Raw genomic sequence first — 27,609 nt, 5'->3', positions numbered from 1 at the left:
AGGAAGGGCTCCCGTCTCCAGATTGGCCCCTGGTCTTGTGGGGCCAGGTAACTGTGTTGCATTGGTTGCACCCAATAGCTGACAGCAGGGCAGGGTGTTGCTCTCACCTGTGGCTCCTGGGAGCAGAGGTCACAATGACTCAGTGACCTGGACAGGGCAGATCTACAGCCTGCAGAGTTCAGGGAGCTGCTGTCCCAGGTCAATGGAGGACAACCTGAGGTCAGTCACATCCACTGAGCCACGCTGTGCCCACAGGTCGGCAAGGTCTGTGTGGAACACTGCCGGGAGCTCAGTGGTGTGCATGTCCAGTACAAGCTGCAGCCATCCAGTGCCAACTGCAGCGCCCTGGGGGTGCTCAGCTCGGCCAGGGACACCTCAGGGACCCTGTTCGTGAATGACACAGAGGCCCTGCAGCGGCCCGAGTGTGACGAGCTGCAAAACACAGTGGTGGCCACCGACCTGGAGACCCACCTTCAGGCCCAGGCCGTACTGTTGGTCACTGTGGAGAGGACACGTGAGTCCGAGTTATGGGAAAGTCACCCATGGTTTCTCCCTGAGCTTCAGCCTCCCGCTTGTGTCCCCTCAAAATCTGGCCAGAAGCTAGTGGGGACATTGTGGCTGCATGGCGAGCATCCTTGTCACCTGGTTGATGTGTTGTATACGTGCACTCACCTTGAGGCTGCTGGATTAGATGCAGAACCCTGGTTAAACCTGGGGATTCTGAGTGATCAGTGTGCACTTGATTGGAGCAGGCTGAACTGCCCCTCAGCCCTGAGTCCACGCTGCTTCACAATGGGGATGTTTGTGGTGGCTGACCTGGTGTCCAGGTGGAAAGTCCCACACTGGCTCCATCCAGGTCACAGAGTGCAGGGCAGTGAGGCTTCCAGGGGGACTCAGTGGGCTTGGAGCTGCATGACAGACACACTGTGAGCCACAACAGGACCCTTTCTCTTAGCCTTGGTCCTGCTCAGTGCACACATGACCAGTCCCCAGATTGTACCAATGAGCTTCTCACTCAGCCCATGAAGGACACTTGGTCCGAGGAGGCTCCCAATGAGGTTTCTCAAAAATCAAAGCTCAGTGCGTCCTCTCTGTGTGTGGGACTGACGTTCATAGAGCCCCCTGTCTGTCTTTAACTGTGCTGGGTGCCCCTAGCGTGTGGTGTGACACTGAGCCAGCTGTCCTCAATCCATCCCTGCTTTCCTTCTCCCGGGAGTGGCCCCCACTTGTGACCCAGGTGCCCCACCCCAGCACAGTCCTCTGGGTCACCAGGCTCAACCTGTTGACAGCGTGACCCCTAACCCTGGCTGTCTGCCTCTCAGATGTGACCGAGGCAGCAGGCTGCCCCCTGTCTTGTGCGGTCAGCAAGAGGCGCCCTGAGTGCGAGGAGTGTGGTGGCCTGGGTGCTGTGTCCGGCCGGTGCGAGTGGCGGCAGGGTGATGGCAAAGGTGAGCCAAGCCAGGAGTGGGGTGCTGCTGGGGAGGGCACCTCCAAACACGAGTCCCACACCCAGCCTGCATGACTCCCACCTGCCAGCTCTGCGGTGCCTACAGCACCAGGGAGGCTCTGCCACTGGGACCCGAGGTGCCCAGGTGATGTGCTGATGGGGCAGGTCGGGATCATACGTAGATGTGCAGAACAGTGGCTCCCACTGTCACCCCCACCCTGGTGAGCTGCCCATCACCACGGTTGTGCATTCGGGACACTCCCTGGGCTTCCACAGTGGTCAGGGATGTATGCAGTTTCTCTTCCTGGGCCTCAGTTCTCTTCTCCAGAGGGCTAGCTGGGCAGAGGCGGCCATGGGGTGTCTCAGTGGCAGCATCCACACAGTGATGGCTGTGTCACACTGCAGGAATCTCCAGAAACTTCTCCACCTGCTCCCCCAGCATCAAGACCTGCCCCGATGGCCACTGCGATGTTGTGGAGAACCAGGACCCCCACATCTGCCCCCAAGACTGCCTGCGTAAGCCACGGATGGTGGGGCTACTGGGGGACAGTGCCAAATCTGTATGTAGGGGGCAGTCTGGGCCCCTGTGCAGCCCTGGGTTCTGCCCCTGGCATGGCCACAGGACTAGATGTCATAGTCGTGAGGCTCTTCCCACCTCTCACCTGGACAAGGGTTCTGTCCCTGATATGGTGGCCCTGGTGCTTGGCCTCACTACCAGCACTGCATTCCTCTGCTCCTCGTGGGCCACCCTACCTCTGCTCTGTTCCTGGAACACCCAGGGATTCTGCAGGGGCCCTGGGCCATCTGGGTTCCTCCCCCATAGCCAGCAGGTTGGCTTGGGGAGCTTTGAGGCACAGCCACCTGCCCAGAAGAGCGCTCCTGACTCTCCTGCAGACTTGGTCATGAGGTGGCAGGAGCCCTCCCACCTCCAGGCTGCAGGCCACCCTTGGTGATCCTTGCATCTATCCTCAGGGGGCAGCATCGTGGGGGGACATGAGCCGGGGGAGCGCCGGGGGATCAGAGCTGGTTATGGCACCTGCAGCTGTTTCCCGGAGGAAAAGAAGTGCTTCTGCGAGCCTGAGGATACCCAGGGTGAGGGCGCAGCTGCTAGGAGCAAGAGAGGTGCAGGGTCCAAGGCTGCCTCAGTTTCCCCACAGGTGTAGCCAGGAGAGGCACAGAAGCCTCTGCAAAGAGTCTTCTGCCCATGTTCTTTGATGAGGGCTGGGGCAGTGCAGGGCTCTTCCTCTGACATCTATCCCTTCCTGGGCCCCATCCTCTATCCCTGTCCTGCTGTCATCTTCAGGTCCCTGTTACCTGATACTAGAGGCACAGGCCACAATGGCTGCACCGGAGATGGCTCCCACTTCACCCAGGGACACCAGCAGTGCCTGACTTGTAACAGGGCCTTGGTCTGAGGCTCTGCCTCTGTGTCCTCTCATCCAGCCCTTTGTGAAGGAAATTCCAGGGGCCCTAGGACTGGGCATCTGACTCCCCGGGGGGCTGGTTCAGAGGGTGCTGCCCCAACTGTGTGACCTAAGCAAGCCACTCAATCTCTGTATCCCCATGGTGATCAGGAGGAGGTGGTCTGAGGCGGGGCAGGTCCTCTGGTGGGTGCCTCACGGGCTCAGGGTTCTCACAGGGCCCCACTGCTGAGGGCTGTCCGCCTATGCAGGCCCGCTGTGCGACGACCTGTGCCGCACGGTGATCGCAGTGGCTGTGCTCTTCTCCTTCATCATCTCGGTGCTGTTGTCCACCTTCTGTGTCCACCGCTACCATAAGCATGCACATAAGCAGCCTATTGCGTCGGCAGAGATGACCTTCCGCCGGCCCGCCCAGGCCTTCCCGGTCAGCTACTCCTCGGCAGGGGCCCGCCAGCCCTCACTGGACTCTGTAGAGAACCAGGTCTCTGCTGACACCATCAAGATCCAGGTAAGGGCCTCTGGCCCAGGGCAGTGACTCCTCACTCAGGCTTGGTCCCCAGGGCTCCTCGATGGCTGTGCCTCCGTCCCCCTCACTTTACCTGTCTCTTCTCCATCCCCCTCAACCCACACAGGAGGACCCCAAGTGGGAGTTCCCTCGCAAGGATCTGGTTCTCGGGAAGACCCTGGGTGAGGGCGAGTTCGGGAAGGTGGTGAAGGCCACGGCCTTCCGCCTGAAGGGCACATCTGGCTACACCACCGTGGCCGTGAAGATGCTGAAAGGTATATGGGGCCACAGGGCTGAGTGCAGGGCAGCCGTGCCCCTGGAGAGGCAGCAGAACATGTGTCCCGGGGTATGAGTGTGACAGTTGTCACCCCGCAACCCAGAGGGTCCTGTAAGGAGCCCCTACCAGGCACCCCTCAGCCTTCACACCTTCCAGTGGCCATGTGGGCACTGGCCTCGCAGATGCAGGCCAGTGGCAGCTGGCATGTGGCACAGCACTCTTGTCACAGAGGCAAGATGGGGGCTACACAAAAGGGGCCTTAGGATGTGTGTCCAATCCTCTGCTCCACCACTGGCCCCAGCCTCTGGGGCACTGTGAGGCCCTCGGGAGATCCAGTCCCTGTGCCCTGAAGGAGATGGCTGTGCCAGCCCTGCACAGTGGCAGGGCTGGGGTGTAGCCCGCTGTCCCCACTGTCTTCCAGAGAACGCATCCCAAAGTGAGCTGCGTGACCTCATGTCTGAGTTCAACCTCCTGAAGCAGGTCAACCACCCGCACATCATCAGGCTGTATGGGGCCTGCAGCCAGGACGGTGAGCAGGCCAACGGCTCCGCCCCCAGCACCCCTGCACCCCTAGGGTTCATGTATGTGGTGCTGGGTCCCCGAGAATGCCAGTTGCTAGCTGAGCTCCAAGGACTCGCAAGTCCTGCGTGTGTGTGGCCTCCAGGTGGCCTGACCCAGATCTGCACAGCAGGACACTGTTATCGCTTCAAAGCTGAGACTGAGGAGACCACCTCATATGTCTTGGTTTCTGACCTTTGATGTTGCCCTGGGCTTTTCGGCATTTGTGTGTGTGCACGTGTGCAAGGACAGGGCAGCTAGCACCTGGCCAGCACCAGGACCACTCTGGCCTTACCAGGCCCTCCACCGGCCCTCAGAGCTATGCATTACTGAATGAGGACCCAGGGCAAGTTGGGGCTCCTAGTGACCATTGTTCCCTGAAGGGAGCTGGTGCCCACAGGGTTGGGTGAGGGGATACAAAATCCTGTGTTGCTCAGGCCACCCTAGCAGGGATAGCCAGGCTCCTGATTGCTGTCCTGATTGCTGCCCCACCTGCTCATGTGGCCTCACCCCTGCTGTTCCTGCCCCCAGGGCCGCTCCTCCTCATCGTGGAGTATGCCAAGTATGGGTCCCTGCGGGGTTTCCTCCGGGACAGCCGCAAGGTGGGGCCTGGCTACGTGGGCAGTGAAGGCAACCGCACCTCTGGTACCCTGGACCATGTGGACGAGCGGGCACTGACCATGGGAGACCTCATCTCCTTTGCCTGGCAGATCTCCAGGGGCATGCAATACCTGGCTGAGATGAAGGTAGGCATGGGTGCCGCTCCCCAGCCCTGCCTGGCCCACCCACCAGTCACCTGAGGGTCCCGCTGCCCTTCCCCACAGCTTGTGCACCGGGATCTGGCAGCCAGGAACATCCTGGTGGCCGAGGGGCGGAAGATGAAGATCTCAGACTTCGGGCTGTCCCGGGACGTGTACGAGGAGGACTCCTATGTGAAAAAGAGCAAGGTACCCTTCATAGAGTGCACCTGCAGGGGGGTGGCTCACAATGGGGGGATGGTGCCCTCAGATCCTCCGGACAGCTGCAGCAGCTCTCAAGCTGCCAACCTCATTCTTGGGTCCACCGAGACCATTTCTGCTCTTCCTGCATCCCATCGCCTTCAGGGGATGCTTTGCTGGTCACTGTCACTTTACAAGGCTACTTCAGGCTTGAAAGAGGTGGTGGCTCTTTGCTCAGGGCCATAGCTCGGGGTTTTTGTGGTCCTAGCATTGTCCTTCCCCAGGGAAGACACCCTGACCTCTTAGTTTTGTCACTGTCTCTTCTACTTTCCAAAAGCCTAGTGATGGTCCAGGTGGGGCAAGTTTGTGACCAGGGGTCCCAGGAGCCAGGCGTTCACACAGAGGCTGGCCCCACAGAGAAAGAATAGCAAGCACTAGACGCAGCTTCTTGGTTCAGCTCTGCTGCTGGTTTGAGGGCCCTGTTTGCTTTTTCTAGGGTTTCCAAGGCAACAGAGACCTCAGAACCACTGAAGGGAAAGGGGGGGCTGTTGCCATCCTAGGGGATGTGCTGCCACACCTTCCTGTGACACAGGACCGGGAGGGGGCTGCAGCCTCACAGACAACCTCCCGAGAAGGAGTGGATGTGAGCACAGGGTCCCAGTGCTTTCAGGAAAGGGGATTTGCAGTAAATGCTGTGGCTTTAAGCCAGCTGCTCCGGAGGCTTTGCTGAGCAGGTGGATGCGGCCTGCACACCTGCAGCTCCCAGGGTGTGCCCTGGGACCAGTCACTCTGTGTGGCAGTGGCATCTCAGCAGCTCCCTGCAGCTGCAGCTCTGGCTGGGGCTCTGGGCCTTGTGGCTGGTCCTGACCCAGGACTCCCAGAGCTGGGACGCAGAGTCACACAGATGCCCTCTACAGGGCCGGATTCCTGTCAAGTGGATGGCGATCGAGTCCCTGTTTGACCACATTTACACCACGCAGAGTGATGTGTAAGTGTGGCTGTCCGGCTGGGGTGGTGGAAGCCACAGGGCCTGTTGCATTGCTTGGCCAGGGCAATGCTGGCCGTGAGGGCAGGGGCCCCAGGGGAAAAGAGGGCAGGGCAGTAGGGCCATCAACACCCAGCTGACATCCAGCTGGCAGGCCTGATGGCTGTGGGGTAGACACCTGGACCCTGGCAGGTAGAAACACTCATTGTTCCCTTGCTCATGTCAGGTGGTCCTTTGGGGTACTGCTGTGGGAGATTGTAACCCTGGGGGGCAACCCGTACCCAGGGATTCCTCCCGAGCGACTCTTCAACCTCCTGAAGACGGGCCACCGCATGGACAGGCCGGACAACTGCAGTGAGGAGATGTGAGTGGGTCCACTTTATCAGTTGTGCTGTGCCACTGGACAGACACTGGACACTCCCATGGAGTCAGTTCAGCCACCCAGTTCCTTCCCACTCCTCAGCATCCCTGGGCCACCACCCCAAACAGTACAGACAGACAGAGAGCCCTTGTTAGATGGGGTAGACACTGAGGCAGTAGCAGGCTGTGGGGAAGAGTAAGCCCAGCGTACCATAAGACACATGGGCAAGTGCTGAAGAATGCCCAGTCTGAGAGCACCACAGCCATCCTGCTTTCCAACAGGCAGTTCAGCCAGATGGTCCCAGATGGTTCCAGAAGGTTCTAGATGGTCCCAGGTGGTTCCACATAGTCTTACAGGGTACCAGGTGGTTCCAGAAAGCAGAGTGAATACACACAAAGAGATGTCCAGAGGCAGAGACTTGTACCAAAGTCTGTGCCCTGCTTAGGACACGGTACCCAGCCAGCACCACAGCACCTCCCTATACTCTGTGTTGCTGCCCATTAGCCAGGCCTGGGCTCCTTCAGAGGCTGGAAACATGTCAGTCAGAGGTGTGATGAGCCACCCATACCCGAAAGCTCAGTCAGCTCATCCTGGCACTTCCTGCTCAGCCATCAGACCTGGATCGATATCCAGCCTGCTGTTTACAGTGTTCTATGAAGAGAGGGAAAGTAAACCCTGCAGGGAAGGGGAGCCCCTGGGTCTGAAATGAGCCATGTCCCAGTTCCCCACAAGCTGGGAGACACCAGCAAGGCCACAGGACTGTGGTTCCTCAGGCCCTCAGGGTCCTCACAGATGCCCTCCTCCCTCCCAGGTACCGGCTCATGCTGCAGTGCTGGAAGCAGGAGCCAGACAAGAGGCCCAAGTTCGCTGACATCAGCCAAGACCTGGAGAAGATGATGGTCAAGAGCAGAGTGAGTCCCGGGCTCCTCCCGCCCCCAGGGCTGTAGTTTCTAGGCCAGGGTGGAACGCAGGGCGAGGCAAGGAGAGGATGTAGGCAGCCAGGGGAAGGGGCCCTGCTCTTCAGGCCAGGCCCAGGCTACATCTCTCTTGACCCCTGGAAGAGCTCCCCCAGGGTCGAAGCAGCTGGGGCAGCAGGGATGAGAGGGAGGCAGGCCTGTGGCTCCAGCTCCTCCACACGCGGCAGGATGTCACCACGTATGGCCGTGGCCAGGAGCCCCAGATGCCAGGTCTCCTTGCTTTCAAGAGGCCTGTGTCAAATCTCCTGGTTCTGTTAGCTCATTTATAAACTTTCAAAAGCCCAGTATGAGCCAGGCAAAGCTTGCCTAGAAGAGTCCTCCAGCCTGCACACCTCCCTTTATGACTGCGGGAGTGAACACATCGACTCCTCTTGGGCTGGTATTTCTTGAGTAAAAGTCCCGGAGGCCAGGGATGCAGTGAAGCAGCCAGGCCCTCGCGCCCTCACGCAGAAGTCTTGGTGTTGGTTGGCACGCTTACCAGAGGCATCCTTTACAAACTCAGGACGCAGAGCTTCATGGCACGGGCGGTACTGAGGTGGAACCTCAAGTCTGGGAGTCCTGACTCTCAAGAGCCAGCTCCAAGGACAGTGCCAAGGAACAGTGTGACCTGTACCAGCCTCTTGCACATGCACACACACATGTATACATGAGACAGTCGTGCTGGGACTTGGCATCAGTGGCAGTGTCATGGGCACAGCCATTTTTATACATTTCTGAACCCCAACACGAGCTCCAGGTAGAGGGGCCAAGGGCGAGACTGCATCTGCTGCTTGACACAGGTCTCCTCCACACATGACATGTGCCAGAGGAGCCCTCCCAGGCCAGAGTGTATGACAGGAGCTGTCTCCAGAGCTCCACTGCGAGGCAGGCATCCCAGGCTGTCCAAAGGCCCTGGAAATCTACAAGGGGGGACAGAGATAAAAGATGACACTTGGGTGGCAATGAAACAAGAGCCACCCTGGCGAAGGGCTCTGTCAGTCTCAAGAGGTGGGGATGCAGCCAGAACCCTTGCCTTGGGGCATGACAGGCTGGGGGTGACTGGGCCTCCCTGTCTTCCAGGACTACCTGGACCTTGCAGCGTCCACCCCGTTGGACTCACTGCTGTATGACGATGGCCTCTCCGAGGAGGAGACACCGCTGGTGGACTGCAGCAGTGCCCCCCTCCCTCGCGCCCTCCCCTCCACATGGATTGAAAACAAACTCTATGGTAGAATCTCCCATGCGTTCACTCGGTTCTAGCAGCGTGGCCCTCTGCACTGTCCTCACTGTCTGTAATGCTTCCTAAAACACGTGTTTCTGACCCGAACAAAACCAAAGTCTACGCTGAACCCTTTTCTTTGTACATGTCTGACTTTGCATCCAGTTTACCTGTGGGCCTTATTTTCGACTATGTCTTTCTAAAAGGATGTGAAAATAAGCGTCATGACCACACTGCCCAGCAATTAAAAAAAAAAAAAAATACGGCAGAAACCATCAGGGCCGAATTCTCAGGGGACATTGCGGTCATTTCAGGGGTGGTGCAAGTCATAGTACTTCCGGTTTAGTTATTTGGATAAAATTTGCCTGATGGTGAAAGGTTTAAATCCAAGGGGAGGGTGGCGCCCAGTGTGCACTGAGACACAGCTGGGGTCACCTCTCAGAGGCCCTCTGGGCCACAGCCCCGCTGGAGTGCAGGTCGGGCAGTGAGGCAGCGCCGGGCGGCCCTGCCGGATGCATGGACAATGCTATTTTCACATCCTTCCCCCATGGTCGTCACTCACGAAGCCAGTGCTCAATGCTGGAGCTGTTGCTTTTTGAAAGAACATAGTCTGTGGTGCTGTGGCCTTGCAATGGACAGTAAATACGGTTCTTGCCAAAACTCCTCTTGTCTTGAATTAAATACTTGAACGTTTTTCTGCTTCCTGACTTCATCACTGAGCGCTCGAGGAGATCCAGGCATCTCTCGAGCCAGGATGCGCCTTCTGCCGCCCCTCAGCTCACAGTCTCCACTGACGCTGGGGCTGGCTGTGCTGGCGAGGCCAGGGGCGCCATGCGCGCATGCGCGGGGGTGGTCCTCACCGCGGTGGCCAGTGGACTGGAAAATAGGCTCCTTTGCTAGATGTTCCCGCCACAGCAAGCCGTGGGCACATAGCCTTGGGCTGGTGCCTCCAACTCCCAAAGGAAGTCAGTTAAGCAGTTTAGCAAACCGAGCAGATTTGAAAATCTGAAGTCTAAAAAGGTCAAAATTGTTAGTTCTGCTAAATTCTGTTCTTCTAAGAGCGCATGTTCTTTGCCCTGTAGGACAGAGTACTGGACAGCAGGCATGTAAAACCATGAGTGTAATTAGCACTGAGAGCACATAATTTGGCTTGAACCTCTAAGGGAGTTTTGTCAAGGCCTCACTGTCTGCACCTGACACGTGGGTCCTTTGGTGCAGAACAAATGATGTGTTTTCATTTTTAGGCATGTCAGACCCGAGCTGGCCTGGAGAGAGTCCTGTACCACTCCCGAGAGCCGATGGCACTAACACTGGGTTTCCGAGATATGCCAATGATAGTGTATATGCTAACTGGATGCTTTCGCCTGCAGCGGCGAAGTTAACGGACACGTTTGATAGTTAACATTTCTCTGTGCACGGTCATGGACTCACGAGGGGAAGAACATGCCAAGAATGGACAGTCCACTGGCCCTTCCTGTGCCTGTCACCCCGGCCAGGCCGGGCCCAGGTGGCATACTCGTTCCCGGTAGTTGGTTCTAACTGGTTTCCCTCCTGATGGCTGGTGATGTCCCTCCCAGCAGACGTGGCCACCGGGTGAGTGCTGAGTCTTGGCGCTAAGTTGTCCTTCTCCTTTTGCACCAGGCAGCCCCTCGGTCCGTGTCCACTGGTGACCACCGTGTGCTCCCAGCCCCACGTGGGCCTGCCCCTCACTGCCTTGTGTGAGAAATTGTACCTGAACTGATTTTCCTGGTTGCCACTAAAACTGTGCAACAAGGTCGAACCGTGAAGCACACACACACAAACACAGAGGTAGTGGGAAAACCTGGCCAAAGTAGCCTGGCCTTACTCAGAAGATGCCTACAGGGCCCAAGTGGTGATAGCAAACCCCACCCTCTCCCTGGGGCTGGAAGGGAAGTGGGGGGCCCAGGACAGGCCCCGGCTCCAAATTTAATATCCTAGAAATGGTTTTTAAAATCACATAGCCTTTTCTTAGGAAGACACTTAGACTTTCACCATTCAAGTGATTCTTAGATTTAGCACAATGGGGATCTGATGCCCTCTTTGCTGTGTGCACAGCCGCTTTGGGGTGGAGGGTAGGGGACTCACAGATAGGTCCAGGCCTCAAGCGGTGGCGGAATGACCACAACCCACAGAATGTGGCAGCCTCTGGTGCTCCACCCCACGACCGCTCTGCCATGTGCCCTCTTTGGAGAGCAGCATGGGCCTTAGCACCCGGACCAGATGGAGCTGTGTGTGTCAGTGGGTCCCCTAGTGCTCTCTCCTGAAGGCACAGGCTGTTAGTCATGTTAGAAGTTGATGTTGACAGCGCCATGGACCACTATGCCCGACTGAAGCTGTGTCTTGGGAAGACACTGTCCAACTCTTCCTGATGGCAGGCAGCAAGTCTTTTCAATTCATTCAGTCTTTTCAATTCTGACCATGACTCTGACATAAGTTTCTTGCCACTCTGCACTCTAGCGTGGTCATGCCCTGTGCCCCTGCCTTGCAGGGGTGACCATAGGCATCTAGGCCTGTCATGCTACAGAAGGGGTTGTACCACCAGAACACTGCCTGATTATCAGACATCAGCACTGTCAGAGGACTGCGAAGAGTCTCCACAGACACTGCGCTTCGTGGGCACTTCACAAAGCAAATGAAGGCATTCGTGGGAGGAGGGCCCAGATGTGTGACAGCCCTGTGGTGGGTGGGTGTGCACATATGCATATACACACATCCAGAGAGGCAGAACACACTCAGAGATGTGTAATGTGACGTTAGTCTGGGCCGTTTTCCAGATACACTGTGATAAGTCCTACAAATACTATAGTCATGGTAGACTCCTGGTTCTCAGATGAGTTTCATGATAGTTTCATTAAGTGCAAAACTAAAGATAAAGTTATTAAAGTGAGTTTTACAGTTAGTTTATTCTCATGGCGTGAGACCTCTGGGTCCGAACACTCACCCAAGGATGGAGGACTAATGGTTGCCTAGTAACCCAGCCATGTGAGTTATAAGATACCATGTCTATTAGTCCTGTCAGACAACTTCATTCACATATATGCAGGCATTGCTAAGTGTTAAGTGTTCCTGAGTATTAAGTAGCAATCTGTCAGCTGTTAAATGTGTGAATTCCATTTAAGAAAGGTTATAAAACCATGCTGTGTTCATTTGTTTTTGTAGTCAAGGTGACTAAGGAAGTCATTTCAGTTGTGTAAATAAAATCGTATATCATTAAATGTGCACTTATTTTTTTTAACTTCCTAGTTGGCAATACCAGACCTGTGATTTTGACATTTACATACATTTCCATTTTGACATTGCGAACATGGGAATCTGTCACGGAGGCCACATGGGGACTGGTAGTTTCCAAAGATGGGGCTCCCACTGAAGCCATGTGACCTGATTGGTGGCAGTAGTTGCCGAACATGTACCCACTCCTGGCTCCAGGCTGCCTTCCTCGCAGAGGGGTCCATGCTAAGCGCAGGCCCTCAAGGTCCTCTGCCATGTCCTCAGCTGAGCACTTGTAGCTGGAGCACATTAGGAGTATGAATAGAACCAGTGTGTTACTAAACTCCACATTCGGAAACCCGCATGCCCATGTGGGGCCACACAGCATCCTTGCTGCCCTCGGGCCTTCTCCCTAGGTGGGACCCAAGCCCTGCCAGGAGCAGACAGAGCAGTGACCAAAGGTGATCTATCACTAACATAGACCTGACTGGTACACTCCATGCCCTGTTTCTTCCTGCACACGTGTGTGTGCACAGCCTTTGCACTCGGCAGCCATGGCCCAGCCCTCAGGACCTATGTCTGCTCACAGCACCTTTCTCCAGTCTGGACCACAGAGGCTGGACAGAAGAGAGTAGCTCTGGGTAGTGTTTGCCTTTCAACGTGTGACAAACCTTCCACACCACCACACTGTCTCTTGAGCCTGCTGCAGCCTTTACCTTGGAGGGGCGAAAGACCCTGGCTGAGAGTAGCAAAGTCCTGTCAGTCGCTTTCCAAGAGCAGCAACACCCTGTGAGGAACACCAGGTGCTCATTTCTTTTGTTTCCTGACCTTGCCATGAGGCTAGCTCACCTGGGTGGAAATCTGAGTTTGTGTGAGACTGGGCTTGGATAAGTATATGCAAAGGAAAACACACAGAAAATCCTCATGACCACCCACATAAAGAAAGCACTCTCCCCAGAGCTGTGGAGAAGGGAGAGAGGGTCCCTCTACTCTTTAAGCACTCAGCACATTTGGAGGATGGTACAGGAGATGCTTCAGTCTCTTTACCTCTGGCCACAAGCCAGAGGGTTTCAGGGTGCACATACTGCAGGCCTGGCCTCTGGTGGACATGCTCAGCCTCTGCCCTCTCTGTGACAGGCAGCAGCGTTGGTTGGAACTTTGCAAGAACTTTGTAGAGGGAGCTAGGACTGACCAGAAATACCATTTCAGTCAAGATGACATGGACCCAGAGCCTGTGGCTCAATTTGGGTATTCCCTGTGTCCTTCAGCAAGGCCCAGCTGATCATGTGACTCCAAGACTGCCAGCTTCACTCCCTGGTTCACCAGGCAGACACCTCAGACACCCCAGGGAAACCGTGGCTTGTCTCTGCTCTGTGCTTTTGAGTGCTGTGAATGATAGGGATGTATTCATCACTGGACCTGGATCTCAGCTGAGCCTCTGCGGGGAGGGGGAGCATGGGGCAGGTCACACGGGGCGATGAGAACTGGGCCAGGTGGCACAGAGGATATCAACAGGTCCAGCCATTCATGCAGGAGAGACCACAGGTTGTGTCCTTCTCAATGACACTGTGCAGTTCCAGTTGGCAATGATGCCAGCAAGCAAGGTAAGGAAAGTTCATTCTAAAGCTAAAAATTAATAGTCATTGTTTTGGAGAAGAAGAGAATATTGACATTTCATATATAGATGATATTTACCATGCAAAATGTCAGCTTCTTCAATAAAAATACGAAGTCCATCTCAGGTGTTCTAGCATTTTGCTTATCTTTGTGGGCAGCATAAATGATATCTGCCAGTATGCCAGTCTCCATCCACACGCCTAGTGGAGGGATGGGTCTTGGGGTTCTCCATCTTGGGGACCTGGGGTCTCATCCAAGTGAAGACGGCACATGAGGCTGCGAGACACAAGGGTTTGGCCGGAGGACTGTGGGGCCAGCACTAGCACCCTGGCCCAGAGCCCCCTCCCCAGTGAGGTCCTCTGCAATTTCCCTACCCATGAGTCTCTTCTGAGAGATGCTAAGACTTAAACACTTTCCTGCAAGCTGTGCCTACGGGATCTGGGAGGTTGAAATCCTCAGAGTCCCAGGGCAAAGGAGCGCATCAAGGGTGTGGAGCTACATCAGCGTCTGGAAGGCAAAGTACAATTACAGGAAGTTAAATAACTCTGTAATTGCAGCACTCAGGAGACAAAGGCAGGAGGATCACTGCAAGGCTGAGGCCAGCCTGAACTGCATAGTGCGCCCTGTCTCAAAAAAAGACCAAAAAAAAAAAAAAAAAAAAAAGGAATAACATTGAGCATGGAAAAATTCTGACCCTTCACCAGACCCACTGGAGGAAGTAAAGGAAGCTTTGTCACAGGAAATTGTGCTTTTTAAGAGCTACCTAGTTGGCCGGGGATTTAGCTCAGTGGTGTAAGTACCTGCCTGGCAAGCACAAGGTCGTGAGTTTAATCCCCAGTGCCACAAAAAAAAAAAAAAAAAAAAAGAAGAGCTACCTAGTTATGGAGCTAGGGGTTTAGCTCAGTGGCATAAGCACCTGCCTTGCAAGTGTGTCGTCCTGAGTTCGATCCCCGGTACCTATAAAAAAGAAAAAGACCAAAAAAAAGAGCTACCTAGTTATGTATCCAGCAGTCATCTCTTATCTTCCAGAGAGATATGCAAGACTCCAGTGGATGTGGGAAACCAGACAGAGCAAATGCTCCATTCTGACAGTCAGGACGGCCACCTTGTGAGGACGAGCCAGTGGGTGGTGGGTTCCACGTGGGTACACTGGGCAGGGCAGGGCTTGTGGCTCACCTTGAGGAATGTCTTGTGCTACTCAAGAAAGAGCACAAAAGCTAAGACACAGAATCTTATTTCTTCTTTTCAGAGTCTTATTTTCATTGAATTTCACATCTTGAGTAACTGCCACATGGAAAAAAAAAAACCATGGCTAAGGAGTACTATTCTACTTCCATTGCACAAAACTAAACCAAATCACTTGAATGACAGCAGGGAGGAGTCCTTCACCCAGGAGTTGTACAGTAATGGAATCATCTGGCTTTACCTGGCATCTTCTGGCAAAAACTCCAAAGCAAGCAGAGAAGAGGGAATACTCTGTCAGGGAAAAACAGGTGTGGGGAGGCTTCAGGTCTGCCAAAGCTGGAAGCTGCTGGCTGCTGGACAGCAGCAGGACACTTTGGGTTCTTGTTAGAGGAACACACTTGGCTTTCTCTGGTTGGCTCTGAGTTAGAAATGGCAAAAAATAGAGAAGTTGGTGGTAATTGACCACGTCCTGACCATTCTGGTATAATTACCATGGAGACTAGAGTCACAGGGCTTGGGGCAGACACTGTATGAGGAATCCTGCTGTGTGGCCTGGCTGCTGGGCTCCAAGGCTCCCCTCTTAGCTTTGATCTTGTTTCCTTGACCAATCCAAGATGGCAGGAGACCTTCACAACTTGAGGTACTCAGCTGGCTGTATCGGGAGATCTTTGTGTTTCACATCATCATGGCAATGGCTTGACAATGGCAGGATGCAATGGGATGGTATCTTGACAGTGTGACAAAAACAATGACAAGTACTTTGAACCAAGGACACAACGGAGTAACCCACAGCAAAAGCAGATCCCACCAGACAAGAGGATGCCTGAGAGCTGGTGGCCTTGGCCAGTGCTGTGACACCGGTTCTCCCCGCCCTATTCCCTGACCCAAGTGCAGCCTTAGCAGAGGCCATCAATGCACTAATAACAAGTGGGATGCAGGTGATGTCACTGTGACTTGGTCAGGGTTCCTGACACATTCCCCACCATGTGGTTCCCTCAGATGGGTCTTCAGTCTTCCTTTCCAGGTTTCAAGTTTGCCCCTTCCCAAACCTATCCTTGAAGAGCTGGAGATTTAGCTCAGCGGTGTAAGCACCTGCCTGGCAAGTCAAGGTTATGAGATCGTGATCCCCAGTACCAAAAAAAACTATAATTCTTCCAAACCTATGCTGGTGTCCACTGTCACTGTGGAGGGATGAGGCTGTGGGGACCTCTCCCTCATGGGAATTTGCGCTGTTGTAACACTGAGCACTGCACCCTTTCCCCCTTTGCCATGCGGTGACACCACGGAGCCTTCACTGGATGCAATGCCTTGTCCTGCGCTTCTCAGCCTCCAGCACTGGAAGGTGTTGTGTCTGGGCATGGAACCCCAAGGGCTATGGCTGTTGATCACGTGCTCCACTACTGAGCTCACCCCCAGCCTGGAAATAAGTGTCCTTCATTATGCATTGCTCAGGTGGTTGTTACAGGTGCACAAAACAGACTGAAATGGTGGCTTGTGTTTAGAGCACACATGAGTTAGCATCTTCAGCCCTGGTGACTTACAGAGTTAGAGTCTCTGTGCAGACAAGCCTTGGAGTAATACTCCTAGAGCACCTGAGATGTCCCCTGAGCACAGGCATCTTGAGCACAAAGGCCCTGTTCAGAAGAGATACGTGAAGAGCTCAGGCTGGACCAGGACTCACTGCTGTAAATACCCTTCATTCCTTAGAGAGCGTACACTGTGCCCTGAGTGTGTCTAAGGGAACTTGAGGCTTGGGCTCCTGGTCAAGCACTTTCAGGAAATGCTGTCAAGTGACACGTGATCCAAAATGACCTCAGTTGCTCCTTACTACTCCTCCTCTGTGTTGATTTAAAACAGTCAATGCACGTGTACTTTAAAAGTAGCTGCACAGAGAAATTTAGCTAATATCTACCTGGTGGCTACGACACCACCATCTCGGGGGCACCTGAGTATCTGAGTTCAGTTTGTCAAGTTTTTCACAAACTTCGACCAAAGAAAGTGTTAGGGAAGCAGTGTCTGTATCAGACTTCCATTTGGAGACTGTGGTGATAAATCAACAACTACTGCCCATTGGGCCTAAGAATCTTGATTCTCTAAGGTTTCTCTCGAATGAGCAATTTTGTTCCAGTGGGATGATCCACTGCACCCTTGGTGGAGAAAGTGCTCTTCAGAAGGCGCACATCCTTCAAAGAGGCCACATCCTGACAGTCTAGCAGAAGCAAGTGTGTGTGAGACACCTCACATGACTGCACCCCATCCCAGTGGCATGGCACACAGGAGAGGCCATTTGCTTAGGAGACTGATGGTACGCTGAAGCTCAGCACAAGCAGCCACTTATCAGTGGTCCTGGAAAAGATCAAAATTGAAAATACTGTAAGTGTGTACGTGTGCATGTGTGTGTGATGCTGGGGATAAAACTCAGGGCCTTGCACATGCTAGGCAAGTCTTCTACTACTGAGCCACATCCCTGGCCCTCAAATTATGCTTTCTATAGAACACCTGTGGGCTTTCTCAGTACTGTGAAGTTGAGCAGTCATCAAGTCAGGGACCATCTCAGAAGGAGGGGCTTAGGAGGGGGAGGGGCGGGTTCACTGACATTCAGCACTGTGAGAGTAACAGATGGTCTCCTGGGGCGCAGAGTCCAGAGGGGTGCTTCCTTCAGGCTATTGGTGGCCTCATCACACTTGTCCAAGTAAATGGTGTAAACTCATAGCTCCAGCCACAGGCTCCTGAGGCCAGGCAATGTGTTCCTCTGTGAGTTCCCTCCTACCACACTGCTGCACAACGCATGAGACGGGGGAGGAACAACCTGACTCTACCTATGATGCCACACATGTGGGCATCAGTCACAACCACTGGGTGCCAAACAGAGCAAAGGCAGAGCTCAGATCCAGTGCTCACTTGGTCACATCAGTGAGAACTCCATAAACTGACAGCACTACCACTTGAGGGCCCACAGCTAGGGAAGGCTGTCGTCCTTGGTGACAAGCGGTACGGGATAATGTCAGGGCCACCAGGGACGCCAGAAGCAAATGAAGACCACACAGCAGGCCTGACTTGGTGTTGTGCAGGTATTGGCCACCATCGCCTGCATGGAGCAGACTGTTAAGCCAGTGGCCAGTGAGATGACACGCTGTGTAGTGGGGGTTGGCTGTTACTGGGAGAAGAACTTTTGGAAAAAAAGTTTCCTGACGTGAAACACAATCATGCTTTAGTATTTTCCACAAAGAAACTACATTGTACACTAGGGCATATACACTACAAAGTACAAAGTATTATATATGCCCTAGTATGTATCACCCAGGTTTTGAATTGTGCCTTATCTGCCATCCAAAAGACACACAATTGCTATTTAATTTAGCTATTTAAAAAGTCATCAGAAGCTAAAAATTTGATCTGCTGTCTAAGAATCTCATTCACTACAAAAATAATTTTAGGAGGAAATGTAAATTGCAGTTTAAAATATGGGACAACTGAGTAACCTGGCTGCCCCAAAGCCATGCATTTTCCTTGGAAGAGCTTTGACATTTTTCTCCCCGAATTTCTGTTTTCTCCACTGTACATTGCAGGCTCTGACTCAGGGCTGTTGAGGGGATCAGAGGTTCAGAGGTTCAGAGGTTCAGAGAGAGGGGGATCCCTGGCAAGCACACTGCACAGGAAGGAGGAGGGCAAAGGGAGAGCAGACGTCACAAATGAGAGAAGACGGCAAGGAATGAAAGAAGAAAGTGATTGGTGTAGCAGAATGGCTCTGGATATTAGGGAGTGTGCTTAGGCCCTGAATTTGGTTTGTGGAGATACAGACCCTCTAGAGAGTTTGCAGGATTCATCACAGTTCTGGGGGTCTGTAGTGTCTGCAAGGGGCCTAGCCCCATGCTTGGCACAGAACAAGACAGCAGGAGTGGTGCATCACTACCCAAGGAGCAGACAGCACCCTCAGCTGAGAGACCAGGAGGAAAGGGACAGCCAACCCATGTGCCCAAGGACACGACTCTTACAAGCTGTCGGCAGGGGAGTCCAAGGCCACACAGAGTGGCCAGACATACTGACAACTTGGAAGTTGCCAGTCTGGGAATTGGTCCCAGGAGCTGCCATATCCACTGACTGTGTCCATGCTCAACAGGACTTGCATTGTAGCGTCCTAAACTTGCCAAGCCAAGGAGCAGAGCAATACCTGCTGTGGGCCAGGGACTGCAGGTGGGAACACACTGGTCCTCATCATCGACAGCTCCTGGACCAGCGCTGGCCATGACAAGGTTGATTCCTGACCTTTGGCCAGACAGGGGAAAGAGGCGTGGGAACTGTAAATGCTTACAGTTGTTCAGAAATGAGAGAGAGGCCCACAGCCCTGCAGTTGGAAGGAACTGGACAACAGATCACAACTGGTTTTACGAGTGGACCCTCCGCTCCCCAGGCCTTCCCACCGAGTACTGTGAACATCATAGGGCTGGTGTTAAAGATGCCAGCAAGTGCCAACCAAGGAGAGCAATGTGGGCAGGAAAAAAGCGGCTCCCCTCAACAGACTCCTAGGGGCATCCATCATCCCGCCCTCCCCTCCAGTACTATCCATGGTGATCGGCGCTGGACACAGTGCCAGCACTTTAGTACAGAACTGCATTCCATCCTCACAACTTTAATGTTTGCTCCCCAAACCCAGCCCAGGAAACTGAGGTTACAGAGGCAGTAAGGCCATGCCGACCCACGCGAGAAGCCCAGTCTTAGCACTCACCTCTTGCATCTGCCTGCACCTGGCTCTCAAGGCCTGGACCTCGAGGCCTTCTCTGGATGGTGCCCTGCAGTTCCGAGGGCAACAGCTGTCCCAGCCCTGCAGGGCCTCCACAAAGAGCGAACTTCTCAATGCACCCACAAATACGCAGGTGCCCACCACCCAGCAATATTGCCAGGCGAGCAGCTCGTGTGGGGGCGGGGCCGACGGGAAGTGGGCAGGGCCAGATGGCTGCGGGGGGCGGGTCAAACTGGCAGCGGGCGGGGACTGGATGCAGTGGGCTGGCGCCTGGGATGCGCGGGGTCCCTGGCGGCTCTGGCTGGAGTGGAGTGGGTGGGGTCTGGTATAATTGGTGTCGGAAGGAGGCAAAAAGCTGTGTGGGCGGGGCCCTGAGTGGGCGTGGTCATGTGTGGGCGTAGCGGGGAGTGGCTGGCCCGCGGCGGTGGGCGGGGTTCGCGGCGTGCGCAGAGCCCCGGGGCGGAGGTGGGCGGGGCCGGCGGCCTCATTTCCTCGCGCGCGCCGGAAGTGGCGGGCGGTCGCTGCGCGCCCGCTAGGTGGGCGGGTGAGGCAGCGCTGCCTGAGGCGGCGGGGCGCGGCTGGCGGTTGAGCGCCCTGAGTACGCGGCCACCACCCGCCGCCCGCAGCTCCCGGCCTACCCTGGTCCGGTCTGAGGGTCGCCAGCTGCGGAGCCACAGGCTTTCTCTGCTCGAGCCCGGGCCCCAGGGCGCGACCCTGACGGCGACAGGCAGCGCTACGTTCCCCCGGCCCGGCCGCGGTGACATCGCCGACCCAGCCTCGCGACCCCGCCGCTGTGGTGCAACATCGCCCGTGACCCGCAGCGCGCGGGCGGAGGACGTGTCCAGGCCCGGGCAAGCCCGGCTTGGGTTCAGCTCGACTTTCGGAGGCGTGGAGTCGGTGAGCGCCCGCGACACGGTTCCCCTGCTGGACCCACTGAGGGCATCGATCCGCCTTCTGCTGTGAGTGCCGTCTGTGTTGAGCCTCCTTTAGTGCAACTGTATCATGTGCTTCGCGCATTGCTCGTGGGTCGCATCTGTGATGTTTCATGATGGATGTCATTTATACGTGGAACAGTATTTTTATCTTACGTTCTTGCTTTTTGTTGTTGTGTAATATTCCACTATGTGATGGGTGAGGGCTTTTCTGCTGATCGGCACTTACGTTCCCAGTGCGTGCGCGCAGAGTATGCATTTTTGCATGTTCTGAATGCCGTGAACATTCTTGTCAGTGTTTGGTAAGCGTGTTGAGTCCAGTGGTCAGAAGTAGCTCTACTGCATCGTAGACTATGCACAGAGTAACATTTAAACTGACAAGAAAAATGGAATAAAGTCTCTTAACTAGTGTAACGTTAAAGGTTGCTAAAAAGTTTTTATTGTGACTTCAAGACTTTGGTGATTCACTATCATATTATTATTTACCCTTCCCGTTTCGTATCTGTGACAGCTTTGTTACAGACTGACATTACTCCTCTAGTTATGTTAGGTCTGTTATAACTGATCGTCATCTGCCTGTGTGTTTCTCAAGTTAGGTAGTTGTTAGGGAAAACAAATAGTCGTTAGGGGAAATGAAACACCAAAGGGTGTATCTAAAAAGGAATTGAAAAATCCTAAGAATTGGAGACAAGGAACTCACATTGTTGTTGTTATGCTACACAGTACTGTGTACAGATGCAAAACTGAATCGCAGGATTAGTTACAAATAGGAATATATACCAGGCATGGTGGCACATGTCTGTAATCCTAGCACTCAGAAGGCTGAGACAGGAGGATCACTGAATCTGAGGCCAGCCTGAGGTCAGTAGTGGGTTCAAGGCCAACCTGAAATGCATCGGGAAGCCCTGCCACCCCAAAAGAATTTATTACAGGGGTAAAGTGATTTCCACATGCATGGAAATATACATTTATAATGTGAACAGAAAACAGAAATCACTAAACCTTCATGAGAAATGAGTAGTGTAAGAAAAGCCTCAAATTGAGCAAATAAAACTAAGCAATAGAGCATTAACTCCAAACAATGGAGATAATGTAAGAAACAGAAGAAAATATTAAGATAAATATTAGTAACCTCAAATTTGGTAGGCTATCCTGCCTACTGAGCACTTGTAGGCTGCTGTGAACGAAAGCAACCAATTCTTGAATTTTAAAACATAGAAAATAGGAAGAAATAACCATTACTTGCAGAATAGATCCAGAAGAGCCAATGCACATCTGCTCGTAGACCCAGGAATGAATTAGAAGAGAAGAAATAACTACAGAGATAGGAATAACCAGGCCAAACTTTAGGTCACCTAAGCCAGACAGACCTGTGTGTCAGTTGGGGCACAAATTACTGGCAAATAGAGATCAGTCGTGCTCTCTGTGGCCTGTGGGGATGGTCAGGAAGGGTGTCTTTTCAGTAGTGGAAAGATGTGTCAGTTGTGCTAAAACTCCTGTTCCCAGCTCTCCTCTGTTATTAATTCACAGTACCTGCCAGATTTCCCATTTCTACTTCACAGTAGAATGGACAGTTAAGATACTGTATCAAGAAAATGACTTTTCTCTTAGCAAAATTCTGAGCCAATGAATAGGATAGATACACTGAGAATCTTAAAAGAATATTCACACATTTAGATACATTTCTGTAATGTTTCGTTTATTAACTTCAGGAGTACTAGAATTTGAGTCAGAAATGTTCTTTATAAGGCTTCTGTGTTCAAGAAGGGTTTTTTTTTTTAAATATATATACCATGGATCGAATTCATGACCTCAAGCTTGCCAGGCAAGTGCTTATGCCGCTGAGATAAATCCCCAGCTAAGAAGGGGCTTTTAGAAGGTGACTATATCGTTAGGGGTCTACACTCATGTCTGCATGGATCATTGATGAGTTGCGGAAAGTGCTGTTTGGCAGTGGGGCCAGGTTGGAGGGAATGGATCACAGTGGGCCATACCTGGAAGGCTGCATCCTGCTATGGTCCCTCCCTCTCTCTGGCTTTCTTCCTGCTGCCTGCTTCTTGACTGCAGATGAGCGGTTTTCTTCTGCAGAGTCTCCTTTGTTTCTGCCTTGGACTCAGCCACCCATGGGCTGAACTCTCTTAAACTGGGAGCCAGAATAATCCTTTCTCCTTCAAGTTGTATATGGTAGATATTTTGGTAGCAGCAGTGAAACACTGACTAATGGAGGGGTAAGTACATAATCTCATAAGCCTCGGAGAGGAATGAGTGTGTATTTATACAGCAGTGGAAGTCAGACTTAAATTCTAATTTAAAATGGAGTATTAGATCACAGTGGAGTCATATTTTTAAAGTGTCTATGGAACTTAACTTCAAAAATCAGAATCTTATCCCTAACCAAATTGTCATTCAAACTGAGGGGCAAAATGAGGCCATTGTCATCTGTACACACTAGAAACACCCTGTAATACACTCTAACAAAATAAAAAATTAAGGGAAGTATATGGAATTTAAAGAAAACAAGCATTTTCCAACTCCAAGTCATGGGTGACTGTAGCTAAGGGATTTAACGTAATGTTAAAGAAGAATCAATAAGCCAGAGTAGTAGAATTTTAAAGTCTTTAATATTCTAGAGCAAAAATGCAATGTGATTTGCAAGTCGGTTGGTGTAATAGCTTCCTGTGGGTGCATTACTGTGACAAAATATCTCAAGCAGTCATCTTGGAGGAGGAAAGGGCTACTGTGGCTTGTGGTTCTGCAGGTTTCAGGCCATGCCTGGCCAGCCTGCTGCATTTGGGTCTGCAGGGAGGCAGCGCAGCTTGGCACACTGCAGAGCAGGCTGCTCACTTGGTTAAGAGGGAACTGAGAGACAGGAGGGGCTGTACCCTGAAGGGTACACCTGGATGGAAATGATCCCACTTCCTCCTGCAGCCTCCACCACCAGGCTCCTGTTAGCACCACAGGCTGGGGACCATGCTTCGGCACATGAGCTGCTTGCGACACTGGTGATGTAGACGTTAGTGTTCGGGGAGGTGGGTAAAGTGTATTGGAAGTTTATCCTAAACAGAGGGAGCTCTGGGCAAGACCAAGTATGTGTTCAGTGCTCTCTTGAAGGCCATGTGCCCAGCAGTCCCGCTTCCTGGGGTTAGTAGCGAAGTCCCCGCTCAGTCAGAGCATGTTCCTAAGGCTGTGATGGTGAGTGTGCGGTAGTGCAGTGGATCTGGAGGGACACATGAAACTGGAGGGACCTGAGCCTGGGGAGTAGGAGGGAGGGGTCTCTGCAGCCTTAACTCCCGTTTTTCTTGTGTTTGTTTTATAAGGTTTTGGAAATACACATTTTATGCAGGCATGGTGGCACACTCCTGTAGGTGACACACGCCTGTGGTGTGTTGCAGAGGCTGAGGCAAGAAGGCCACTTGAGCCTGGGCTACTTAACTAGTCACTATCTCAAGAAAAAAAAATTCTTTTTAGAAGTATAAAAAGAAAAATTAAGAATTTAGACATGGGTTGTTGTATCTGGCTGGCCACCCATTTTACTATGACTTCTGACCATAGAGTGGTTTTTCCATCTTTAAAAACTTTTGGGCGGAAGGATGATAATATTTATGATACACCAAGATTGTATAAAGTTCAGATTGCAGCATCCTCTGGAATACACCCGTGCCTTCTAACTTTCTTGTTGCCTGTGGCTGCCTCTCTGCCACGTACAGAACCGACTGGCTGGGACACCATCTGGCCTATCATGTTTGCTGACCCCTGATACAAAGGTCAGAAATAGACCTCTCTCTGTGTAGGGATTTTGCTTATGATAAAGGTAGCATTTCAAATTATTGCCAGACAAGGACTGGGTCATGAGTGATAGGAGTTGACCATTTGAGTAAATAAAGAGTTATTTTATAGTAGCATTACTTCAGCTAGAGAGTGTAAAATTGAGAAGTCTGTAGGAACGGCTTGATAAGTGTGACTACTTAACACCAAATCGAAATTGTAAACTGGGATATGATTTTTGAGCACTTAGTGCTTGTCAGGTTTTATTTGATCCATTGTTACAGTAATACTCCAAGGTAGGTTCTGTGGTTAGCCCTAATAAAGATGAAGAGGTTGAAGCTTAGAGACGAGGGAGTTTACCTGCGGTGAAGAATTAGGGTTGGGTAGGGCAGGTGCTAGAATTAGACTGCTAGGTTCCGTGCCAGTTACACCAGGGAGACAACCTGAGTACAACCTTGCCCCTGTCGGAAGGGCCTGTGTCAGCAGCAAGGCCCGCCTGCTCCTCCTGCAGGTTCCATGGTGCAACCTTTTGTGTGTTACTCAGTCTCTCCCGTCAGCGGCACTAGATGCTTTGTTGTTGTGCTGTTAGATACACCGTCAGAGAACACACTTCTGACATTATATATTTGTATGGATATTTCTGTAGTAAAGAATATTAAAAAGTGAAGATGTGAATTGCCAGACTAAGGAATATATTCAAGTCAAATTTGTCTAAAAAATTTATGGGTTTGGTTTGTCTTTAATTAAAGGAATCATAGCATCTTGGAAGGAAAGTTAGTTATCCAGGCAAACTGCCTCATATGGGAAGCCTGGAGACCTTAAATCTTGTGCATGTAGTTACATGACTACTAAGTAGTTAACTTGACTATTAAGTTGTTTTTACTGTGCCACAGGCTGGCATATTTTGCTACTTTACTTAGAATGATATTGAGAATAGTCTTTTCTTTCATGTGTTTGTCCTTTTAAGTTTTGGTTTTGTTTTGTTTTGTTTTGTTTTTGAGACAGAATTTGACTGTGTAGCCCAGGCTGGCCTCAAACTTGTGGTAATCCTCCTGCCTCGACCTCCCAATTGCTGGGACTGCAGGTGTGTGCCTCCATGCCTGGCAAGACTATTATTTTCATTTGTTTAAAATCCAAGTATCATGAGTATAGTTTTCCTCAGAAACACCCTATTAGATGGTGGTGTGTCTGCTGTTTCTCTCTGGATACTTAGCACGGTGCCTGACCTGCCATGGGTACGCAAGTGTTTGTTGAATAGCTGCCTCTTCTGGTGATCAGCACTTTCATGTCCAAATACTTATGAAATGTTTATTCAGTACCATGTTGAACAGTCCATGTATAGCTACAAAGTTTCATCAGGTGCTTATGGAGTAAAAGGTCCTAATTTTTTCTTTCACAAACACCATGTTTTCATTTTCTACTAGTGGCTGCTTTTCACGTAATTCTGTGGCTTTCTTTTTGCTGGGTAAAGAATGAACTCGAAATGTTTTGCATGGCTTTAGGTAGATCAGTATTTCTATCTGGTATCACTTTCCTTCTGCGAACAGACTGATAGTGCATGTTTGATGATGATGAGTTCTGTAGCATTCTGTGTCTGAAAAAGCCTTTTACCTTTGTGTTTCAAAGGGAGTTTTCCTGGGTAGGAATTCTAGGTTGGCTGTTTTTCCTTGCAGCTTTTGAAACTGCTACTCTGTTGCACTCTTACCTTGTGTGTGGAGGGTCTGAGGTGGTCTTTGATTCCCCTGTGTGAGTTCTGTCTGACATTCTTACAGTTCTCTATCTCAAGAGTTTCAGCAGTTTGTTTTTGGATTCTCCTATTTGGGGTTTGTCAAGCTTCTCCTGTGTTTATAGTTTCCCCCAAATTTGCAAATGTACCGCCTTGTTTCTTTAAATATCTCTTCTATGAAATTTCCCCCTTCTTGGGGGACTCCAGTGTCCTCACACAGGTTGTTGATGCTGTGCTTCTGATTTTCCTCCTTCTGCTTTCTGGATTTTGCATAGTTTCAATTGCTGTGTTCCCGGGTCATTAACATTTTCTTCCAAAGTATCTGAACTACTACTGTTAATCCCATTCAGTGTAGTTTTTGTTTTAGACATTGAAGGTTTAATTTCCTGAAGTTTAATTTATATCTTTTTTATGTCATCGTGCTTCTGCTTAGTTTGTTTTCTCTTTCATACTGGGAATCAAACTCAGGACCTTGTGCCTGCCAGGCCAGGCTGCTTAGTGTTTTGAATAGGCACATACTTTAAATACAATAGGGTGTTTTGTCTGTTGTTTTGTTTTGAAAGAGTCTGTTGGGTAGACCTTGAACTCTCAATGTAGCCCAGGCTTGCCTTCAACTCCAGGCAATTCTCCTGCCTCAGCCTGCTGAGTGCTGGGATTACAGGCATGCACCACCATGCCTGGCTTAAATATGGTAAATATTTTGATATTCTTTCTGTGAATTTCCACTTCTGTATCAATTCTGCATAGTTGTAATCATGAATTTTTTCATTTGACTGGGAATTTTTGTTTAAATGTCAGAGATTATGAATTTCATTTTGTTGTCTACTAGACGTTATTCCTGTAAATATTCCTGAAACTTGCACTGTTGCATGAATCCTTTCAGGTTTTGTTTTTAGGGTTTGTTGGCAGAGCCAGACCTATTTGGAGCTAATTTCCCACTGGTTTTTGAATAAGCAGTTTCCTAGTCTGGCTGGTGGAAATATGCACTGTTTCTGGCCCTGCGTGAATACAGGGTTCTGTGTCCTCTTACGTTATGTGTGGTCTTTTTCTTGGCCTTAGGTTCCTCCTTACCTGCGCCGATGAGAGGTCTGTTGGTACTGGAGGTGTCTTTTGCGAGGTCTAGAGTTTCCCCTCTGTCCTGTCCTCTCCAGAACTGTGTTCGGGAACCCAGGCTGCCTGGACTTCCTCATCCCATCACCTGCACCCATTAGCTCAGATGTCTGCTGGCTCTCTCCGGGTTTCCCTCTCCCACGGGGTGGCCTGGAGCTAAGGTGGTGCCTGTATGAGCCCTGTGTCCTGTTTCTCCAGCAAGTGCTGTCCTTTGTTACCAGAAGTTCCATGGCTTCAAAACTGTTTTTACATTCTGGGGAGTTTTTGTTTTTGTTTTTGGTGGAGGGACTTGTTTACAATTGTCTTAGTTTTTTGTGGTTTCAAACATGAGTAAATATGTCTCTGTTGCTCTGTCTGGTCTGTAAGAGGACTTCTCTTTAGTCTGTCTTACAGTTAGTCAGTGGCTTCTGAGATTTCTTTCAACCCTCAGATCTTTGAGTTTTATATTATGTACCCTTTACCAGCTCATTTTCCAACTCCACTATATACATTTTTCTTCCTCAAAACACATCACTATCTGTGTCTATTTGAAAGACCGGTCAGATTAATTCTGGGGCTGTGCATGAACCTTATTTACAGTGTGAACACATTACACAGAATGATGATGAGCAAAGTATAACAGCAGAAAAGCGAGTGCA

General features: G+C 51.6%; 2 protein-coding genes and 1 long non-coding RNA gene across 7 annotated transcripts in view; 2 read left to right on the top strand and 1 right to left on the bottom strand.

The window, feature by feature from the left end:
* Ret (ret proto-oncogene) overlaps positions 1 to 11,903 on the top strand; it is a 29,219-nt gene extending 17,316 nt beyond the window's left edge. The window contains exons 7-20 of one of the 2 annotated variants that reach the window (XM_063233565.1): positions 256 to 514; positions 1,323 to 1,448; positions 1,853 to 1,963; positions 2,420 to 2,539; positions 3,258 to 3,376; positions 3,501 to 3,648; positions 4,072 to 4,179; positions 4,740 to 4,954; positions 5,033 to 5,155; positions 6,064 to 6,134; positions 6,358 to 6,495; positions 7,304 to 7,403; positions 8,529 to 8,676; positions 9,912 to 11,903. In XM_063233565.1, coding sequence (XP_063089635.1) covers positions 256 to 514; positions 1,323 to 1,448; positions 1,853 to 1,963; positions 2,420 to 2,539; positions 3,258 to 3,376; positions 3,501 to 3,648; positions 4,072 to 4,179; positions 4,740 to 4,954; positions 5,033 to 5,155; positions 6,064 to 6,134; positions 6,358 to 6,495; positions 7,304 to 7,403; positions 8,529 to 8,676; positions 9,912 to 10,069 — 1,944 coding nt within the window. In that variant the 3' untranslated portion in view covers positions 10,070 to 11,903. Of the gene's footprint in view, positions 1 to 255; positions 515 to 1,322; positions 1,449 to 1,852; positions 1,964 to 2,419; positions 2,540 to 3,119; positions 3,377 to 3,500; positions 3,649 to 4,071; positions 4,180 to 4,739; positions 4,955 to 5,032; positions 5,156 to 6,063; positions 6,135 to 6,357; positions 6,496 to 7,303; positions 7,404 to 8,528; positions 8,677 to 9,911 lie in introns of both variants that reach the window. The other variant, XM_063233564.1, reaches the window with a different exon arrangement.
* On the bottom strand, positions 11,573 to 19,877 carry LOC134472284 (uncharacterized). Its single transcript, XR_010042139.1, has 2 exons — positions 19,424 to 19,877; positions 11,573 to 17,043 (listed from the first exon to the last, which is right to left on the bottom strand). It is a non-coding gene; the product is annotated as an uncharacterized LOC134472284 (long non-coding RNA).
* A 78-nt stretch (positions 19,878 to 19,955) lies between these two features.
* The window catches only part of Csgalnact2 (chondroitin sulfate N-acetylgalactosaminyltransferase 2), a 37,707-nt gene continuing 30,053 nt past the window's right edge, over positions 19,956 to 27,609 (top strand). For 3 of the 4 annotated variants that reach the window (XR_010042138.1, XM_063233572.1, XM_023563471.2), the window contains exon 1: positions 19,956 to 20,397. The gene's annotated coding sequence lies outside the window, so the exon portion shown is untranslated. The remainder of the gene's footprint in view (positions 20,398 to 27,609) is intronic. The other variant, XM_003466110.5, reaches the window with a different exon arrangement.

Source organism: Cavia porcellus, unplaced genomic scaffold (genome assembly GCF_034190915.1).
Source record: "Cavia porcellus strain 051 isolate PalLab524CR breed Dunkin Hartley unplaced genomic scaffold, mCavPor4.1 scaffold_23, whole genome shotgun sequence".
NCBI lineage: Eukaryota > Metazoa > Chordata > Mammalia > Rodentia > Caviidae > Cavia > Cavia porcellus.
The sequence above is the reverse complement of the archived record's forward strand: the minus strand, read 5'-3'. Positions and strand labels throughout refer to the sequence as shown.